We start from the raw sequence: 8,216 nt of genomic DNA on the forward strand, positions 1-8,216 counted from the left end.
TACGTCCGGCAAAACATCGCCGACACTTCGCCAGACCACACCACAGATTAGTTGGTACGTACGCTGGTTATGTGGAAGGTACAACTGGGTACAAATATAACCGTTTAATGTTTATTGTTTTCTTTGTTCTATGAACTGGCCATGTGTATCTCCCCTTTTCCGCCCACCCCAGTTCCGTGTTGCTTTATTTAGCAGTCTACTTCCATGGCGTGTTTTATTTAAAGCTACCATATACAATAGTGGTGTGTATTAGGGCTCAGCGATTGACGTCTACCCTATATTTAGGGGAATTCCCTGTCGACCCGATAACAGTAGTGAATCATTTACTTTACCGTGTGAAAAAGATCAAAACAAAATAGCATAATAATTCAATTTCAAATAATAAGCAAGTAATAATATCATTATCTCTATACATTTTATTTATATATTTCAACTGAGAAAAATGACTAGTTACATATATCTAGCTCAAGTATTGTGTATCGTTGATTACACCATGTATATTACATACTAAAACGTGACAATTATCAGATTTTAAAAGCCTTTTCGGTAATCGTATTGGAAATAATTTTTTCTTTGGTAGAAATGAACTTAGTGATGGGGATTTTTAAGGGCGTTTCACCGTTTAATATTGGGCCTAATTCTGCATACAACAGGTATTTCAATCTTTATGGTCATCTTGAGGCATAATCAAGACTTTAGAAATGATTGCCCGAAGATGGACAGCATGCAGGGCCGCGTTTAGGATATTTTCATAACATACATATGTAACTTTGCTATATGTACAAGTTTATAGTAATAGCTACTCTCCGTTTTTTACCTGATGGTTATAGCAATACAGCAGACGATTGAAAGGGTACTCGCTTGAACACATTTTACTGTGTGATTGGACAATAAGCAAAACCTATACCAGCAAGGTAGTGTGGCATGATGGAGTATGGAACAATAAAGACGACACACCTGGCTACTTATTGGAGAAAGCAGAGTGAATTGTGATATAACTTCAGACGCCGTATCCCTGTGGTAGGCCGCAGTATCCGGGTCAGCAGTGTAAGAGCGGCGTTCCCCAGTAACATTCCACCGTATATCTGTAGCGTGAAGGTAAAGGCAGGCGACGCGTCACCAAAATCCGCTGCTAAAAATAAATTTTCTGAAAACCAGCAGGCGCAGGTATTTAATGTTTGGCGCGGTCTATAGATTCAGTAGCTAGTATCACTCGCTGTTGTAAACCCGCTCGTACTTTAACATTATCACCGCTATGGATACAAATAGCCAATTTTACGTGGACGGACAGCAGGTTACAATACAATTTACATCTGATCATTTAAAATGGACACAAACAAGTGACAAAAAAGAAGGTAAATTTGGATTTGTTTGTAGTATTTATAGGATTACGTATATTGTTTTTTATGAAACATTCAATATGAATATCTTTTTGAAGATATAGTTTTATTTAAATGTTAGAGACACAATAGTAAAAATAACTTTAACGCAATTTTCTCTCTCTCGAATTTCTTATATTTACATTGCAAGGAATAACACATTTTGCGGCACTTTTTGTTTGTTTTTTTGCTTAGTTGGTTGACAAGATGATTGTATTAGTGTTAGGGTGACTGTTGAAATGAATATAACGACAAAATATTCTTGTATGTATGACATAGTATTGTAGGACATAGTATCATATTATCGTAACATAAAATACCCCTTTTATTCCAGTTTTGGTTGAAGCAGACAACATCCTATCTTGTACAACCAAGACCGATGAAACGGGCTTTGAAGTCATTTATGCCGCTCAGTATAAACATTCCAAACTGAGAGATACACGTGTTGTATTCTCCGGACCTCCGGACCATGTTAGAACCGTTTCCGAGATTATCCAGGGATTTCTTGCAGGTAAGTTACCAGTAATTCTAGCTGGCCTTTCGTTGACTAATAGTGACTCATATGATGTTAATGTTTATTCATTTGCATATCAAGGAATTCCGTTATTTATGTAGATGTTATATATAATTTAAAACAAGTGAAGTCCAATTTCATTGAATAGTGGCAAATAAAACAAAATCGCACGCCATTCGCACATGACTGTTTTATAGGTCTTAAAAGGCTACATTTACACTTACATGTTTTCTTATTTGAACCATTACTTATGTCTTACAGACAGCCAGCGGCCCCGCAGATTGTTAATCCTGATTAACCCAGAGAGCGGCAAAAAGAGGGGCTATAAGGACTACGTCAACAAGGTGTTACCTGTCTTGGAGCGGTGCGGGGTACATGCGGACGCTATAGGTGAGGACATAGCCCTTTGTCTCCTCCTCTTGTAGCCATTAACTGTAACATTGAACAGATAGTTATACATACTGTCCGCCTGAACTTGTGGTCCAACTCAAGTTCAACAAAGGAAACGTATTGAACTATACAAAAGAGCTTGCTACATAAAAGGGATTGCTTCATAATTTAGCATCAATTGATTTCATCACTGTACGACCGTTTCAGATACCTGTAATGTTGAACATACGTGTAACTGTTATCACCACACCATCATTTGGTCAACCCATGTGGTCAGTCCCGAACGTGTACATTATCCACATCATCATTTGTTTACCCATGTGGTCAGTCCCGTACGTGATAATAAGGTGATAATTAAGGGATTGTTTCTGTTTTAGTTACGACTAGGAAAGGCCAGCCTACGGACTTTCTCAGCAAATATGACCTGGACAGTATTGACGGGTAAGTAACATGATCAGTTCTTTCTATAACACATATGTAAGGTAGCAAGTTGATTCACGTCAACCAATCTAGGCCAGGCCCCATTCTTTGTTTCACTGGTATTTATCATACATGTAATGTAAAAAAAAAACTAAAAAAAAACCAACACCACATATATACGCAGAAAAGAAACAAGAAGACTGCCAAATTATATCATAATGGAAGAGGTGGTATCTGCTATATATAGGTATAAGTGGACCAGCGGGCCATATAGCGACCCAACAGGTCTTAATACCTGTACGAGAAACACGCGTATCGATCATCACAACGTCGCTATAATTTTGACAGCATTACTCTTTGTGGAGTGTCTAAATCTCCCCTGATAAATTGTTGAAGTGTCGTGATGAAGTTTAATAAAAACAAAGTTGGTTGTTTTTTCAAAGGAATATCGAAAGGTCAGTGATGTTTCCTCTTTTGATTTGTATTTTTATATACCGATAGGTTGGTGGCGATGGGAGGAGATGGATTCTACTGTGAATGCTTGAACGCCTTGATCAGGCTGACACAGACGAAGTCCGGGGTTGACTATAATGATAGCACCGCGGAGTTGGTTTCTCCTACCATTCCCATTGGGATACTCCCGGCAGGTAAGATGTCTACAGAGACATATTTCTGAATTTGAATCACGTGGTGTCCGTTGATGTCCCTCATTTTGGTTCATTTCCTGTTAATGTCCAAATGCGGCTCTATCTCCGCGTGTTTTGACGTATGTATTTTGTACACAATACAGAGGAAATGACAGCATGTACCATAACATTATTATTTTATTATTTGTGTTCCAGGAACAGGTGACTACGTAGTACAGTACTTACATGGGACCAGATGTCTTGTTACGGCAGTCCTGAGGATTCTCATGGGTAAAACTGTCTACACGAACTCGGCCAGTGTTCACGAAGAAAACCAATGTTTGGCCCATTCCAGCCTCGTTTTGGGGTTCGGTCTGTTCGGAGACATGATGCACAACTGTGAAAAGTACCGCTGGATGGGCTCCAACAGATACAACAGTACGTCCTATAGAACTCTATATTGGTAGTTTTAAGGTTGAGTTAATAAATAAACATTATAACACCACGCTAAGAAAGTAAGAATATGATAAATTAGGTTTTTATTGTTAATAAATAATGAACGGTTGGGCCAAGTGATTTAGATATAGGCACTCAATACAGAATAAATATCTATAAAGAGACGTAAACAAACACTGTTGAAGTCGATCAATATCATGTTAATTACTGTTACAGTCGTCCCTCTCGCATCACTTCTTAGGAGACGAACAGTGGATGTTGAAATTGAATATCTTCCTGCAAAGTCTTCAACTTCAGAATTTTGTGGACAGTCCCGAGCTTTCAAACGTCAAATATCATTACCACCAGGAAATACAGAAGTGATGCCCCGTCTCCGAAGACAGTCTTCTGTGCCTGATATTCTTTCCGACAAGACTAATGGTTAGTTACTCCTGTCAAGATAAATCGTGTTTAATATAAAACTGAAGGGAATCCGGTATTACGGAAATTACGTGTATATACATTTATTCAGTAGCTTTCATTATTAGTTTTATAAAATTTAAAAGAAAGCATGGTGTAGAAAATCCGGCTCTGAACGGTTACATAATTACAACATACCAGACATAAGCAAACATTTTTCAAGTGTAATATTTCAGAACACAGATCATGTTTTGGTTTGTTTTCACAGAATGGCAGAAGACAACTGGTCGCGTTTTTGCTGTTGATACTCATCCTATCGTCATGGCAGCGAAAGATGGGCGCATGCGCCCTTGCTTCGGTACTGACAATTTGACCATGACTATAACGGACAAATGCAGCATATCTAAGCACATCCAACAACTGTCAATGGTCAAAGATCAGAAACCTGACTGTGTAAGTATAAAAACGAAATATAGATGTATGTATTTTTTCTGCAAAATGAACGAGTGATTTTTTCTTGAAAACATTAGTTTCTCTCTCTTATATGTTTCATGTATTCCTACATTTTCTCGACATGATTAAATCATTAATTGCCTTATTTTCTTTATAGTACAATTTCGAATTCGTCAGACAGATGAAAGTGGACGCCTACAGAGTTCGTCTTCCTAACACGCCAGTCCGGACAACCGAAACAGGGGGAAAGGAACTGGACAAGAATTTGTTTATTAACTGTGACGGAGAGGCGATCCGTTTAACTACTCCTCTGTTCGAGGTTAGGTAGGTACTCTCAAGTCAGATTTGGTTTTATTTTATAATTGTCTAAATATAAAGCACACATTTTCAATTAACGTTCTGTGTTCCTGACCAGCAATTTGTATGTATTTTATATTGCGAAAAAATACATTGATCTGTTATAAAATACGAAGAACATAACATATTTTGATATTTGCATACATTGCTGCAAGCAACTATCTGTACCATTTACTTATGGTTTTTTTTTATTTTCAGGTTCCACAGAAACATCGCGGCCCTTTTTGGGACACCGCCGACATGAATGGTCATCATAACTGGGTGTCAACCCATTGAAATATTTTAAACAAGTGCCCTGTCACTTGACTTGTTTTAAACAAGTGCCCTGTCACTTGAGTTGTTGTACAAGGGCCCTGTTACTTGACTTGTCATACAAGGGCCCTGTTACTTGACTTGTCATACAATGGTCTTGTCACTTGACTTGTTATAAACAAGTGACCATGTCACTTGACTTGTTATACAATGACCCTGTCACTTGACTTGTTATACAATGACCCTGTCACTTGACTTAGGGATGCCAGCTGAGTCCGAATCTATCTTCCTCAAACACTGATTGCGACAAGATGAAGAACTTTACCATCCAGAAAAAAAAGCATTGAGTGTATCATGAAAACAGCACAACGGAAACACTGTGGCAACTCCTGGTCTCCCCGGAACAAACTTAGATGCTTATTGAACGCGCTCTGTGTACGTGAGATGCCAATTGCATTTATACCAATATAATATATATATATTGTTATTAAAATATTTACACAAATAAGCATTGTTTTATATTTTTGGCATATAACACTAGTGTAATATACATGTACTATGGATTATTTTTCAACAACTACGCTAGTCAGAAACCAAAACGGATTTTGCAGATTCTGAATTATGTAATACAAATTATTTTAATTTGTTTTCATTTCATTTGAAATCAAATATACAAACATTTTGGGGTCATGGTATCGCAAATGAAACCTCATTAATAGCAATCGAGTTGTTCCACGAAGTTGTGTATCCTGGACGTTGTGAACCGCGATAGATATCAACAAAAAAACCTTGTAGTCTTGGTTACTACTAAAGGATTTTTTTGGAAAAAAATAATGTAGAAAAAACACAGCTGTTACATGTACCGTGGTACTCCCTTTAACATTATCACCAAATCTTAAGTACATGTGTGAAGTTTACATAAGAGTGTAACGCTTACTAAGTCTAAGAGATAACATTCTTATGAGTTCACAAAACAATTATATCTGACAAGAATAAACGTCTGATTAATGCGGTATTAGCATGGTATTTTGCAGGTTTTTAGCCTATACTTTACTTGTAACGAAAATTCCAATTAATCTAATCGAGAACAGATCTAGATAAAGCCTCGTTTAAAATCCGAAGTTAGATACGTATTGATGTAGTAATTGTCCAGCATCAAATAGTGCCTCGTTTAAAATCCGAAGTTAGAAATGCATTGTTGTATTTATTGTCGAGCGTCAAATAGTGCCTCGTTTGGAATCCGAAGTTAGATACGTATTGATGTATTAATTGTCCTAGCATCAGACACAGCCTCGTTTAGAATCCTAAGTTAGATAATTATTAATGTAGTAATAGCCCAGTTCAATCAGACAAATTTATTATCTAGTACCTACAACTACGTAGAGGTTGTGACAGGTGTGTTGAACACTGTCGAATAAAGCATCATCATCATTCATTATCATACTAAAAAAAACAAATAACACGAGTATACCAGAACGTTTTAGGTTCAACTTTAACGCCTTATCAGTATTTATTTACATTGATCCTTATATATTATAGATAAGAAATAAAACTTATCATATGTCAATAAAACAATGTTAATGAATGGAATTTGTGAACGGATCACTTCAGCCAAGACAATGTATCACGGCTGATACAACAGATCAACAGTCGACAAGATAAAAAAAATGATTCTCTTCATAGGAATACCTTGGATCAACGTGGCAAATTTCTATTAAGATCACGAAAAAACTCCATGTGTATTGATGGTGGTGTCTGTATACTGCATACTGAGTAAACAGCACGCGATAGTAGACCAAGGATTAAACATGTAAGCCAGCCGGTAGCGCTAGCGGTACACTGGTACAGGGGGATCTCACTTAACCGACTTATGTGTCATTGTTAGCATTGGAAAGGTTGTCGATAACAATTCAAGGAATTCATTTCTATTCCGAGAAATTTTCCAATTGCATGCAAAGAGCAAGTGGTACAGTGAATCACAGGCATTTGTATTGAATAGTGCTTATAATCCAACTTTGAGATAATCAGAACTAAACTTAATATCCTTATTTAGAGTTTATTCCCACACTAAACTGTCAGGGTTACTTTGATACCAAACATCCTTGTAGTAGCTGGTAACTACCTAACAGAACAACATACGGTGGCCAATCGTTTTATATCTTAAACAGTGGGAGAAAGTATTTTGCCCAAAACACAATCACGATAGCATATAACGATCTCAGCTTTCGAAGAAGCACAAAATGGGAACCAGACCACACACCTTGGACCTTTTCCTAGGGTCTAATACTCCGATCGTCTGCCGACTATCGCGGCCCATCAAAACACAAAGACAGAGAGCGAGGAGATACCATGATAACAATGAACAACTCAAGGACTAAACGAAATTTAGGTCACTCAATATATTATCACGACATTTAGAACTTCAACGGAAGAGGGCACCACGAGCAACACTTTAACCATAAAAATAATACGTATTTAGTCACCTTGAGCAACCACTAATACCATAAAATCACATATTTAGTCACCTCGAGCAACCACTAATACCATAAAATCACATATTTAGTCACCTCGAGCAACCACTTATACCATAAAATCACATATTTAGTCACCTCGAGCAACCACTAATACCATAAAATCACATATTTAGTCACCTCGAGTAACCACTAATACCATAAAATCACATATTTAGTCACCTCGAGTAACCACTAATACCATAAAATCACATCTTTAGTCACCTCGAGTAACCACTAATACCATAACATCACATCTTTAGTCACCTCGAGTAACCACTAATACCATAACATCACATCTTTAGTCACCTCGAGTAACCACTAATACCATAAAATCACATCTTTAGGCACCTCGAGTAACACTAAAACCATACTTTTTTTGGTCATAACGAGCAAAACTAATACTATATATAGAACACACCTTTAGTCATGTTCTGTGAGTATGCATCTGATCAAATTA

At 37.1% G+C, this 8,216-nt stretch overlaps 1 protein-coding gene across 1 annotated transcript; it reads left to right on the top strand.

The window, feature by feature from the left end:
• Positions 1-1,142: 1,142 nt before the first annotated feature.
• On the top strand, positions 1,143-5,754 carry LOC117325148 (ceramide kinase-like). The gene is made up of 10 exons (XM_033881126.1): positions 1,143-1,355; positions 1,714-1,890; positions 2,155-2,283; positions 2,661-2,724; positions 3,205-3,350; positions 3,546-3,767; positions 4,002-4,205; positions 4,453-4,637; positions 4,795-4,961; positions 5,193-5,754. Exons 1-10 carry the CDS (start codon positions 1,256-1,258, stop codon positions 5,236-5,238), a joined length of 1,440 nt encoding a protein of 479 aa, XP_033737017.1. The 5' UTR covers positions 1,143-1,255; the 3' UTR covers positions 5,239-5,754.
• The last annotated feature ends 2,462 nt before the right edge of the window (positions 5,755-8,216 follow it).

Source organism: Pecten maximus, chromosome 4 (genome assembly GCF_902652985.1).
Source record: "Pecten maximus chromosome 4, xPecMax1.1, whole genome shotgun sequence".
Classification (NCBI taxonomy): domain Eukaryota; kingdom Metazoa; phylum Mollusca; class Bivalvia; order Pectinida; family Pectinidae; genus Pecten; species Pecten maximus.

Excerpts from the sequence above, each read along its gene's own strand:
- LOC117325148 (XM_033881126.1), top strand. The coding sequence starts at position 1,256 with ATGGATACAAATAGCCAATTTTACGTGGACGGACAGCAGGTTACAATA. Across the intron at positions 2,284-2,660 it reads GGTACATGCGGACGCTATAG|TTACGACTAGGAAAGGCCAG; the intron begins GTGAGGACATAG and ends TTTCTGTTTTAG. Across the intron at positions 3,768-4,001 it reads GGGCTCCAACAGATACAACA|TCGTCCCTCTCGCATCACTT; the intron begins GTACGTCCTATA and ends TTACTGTTACAG.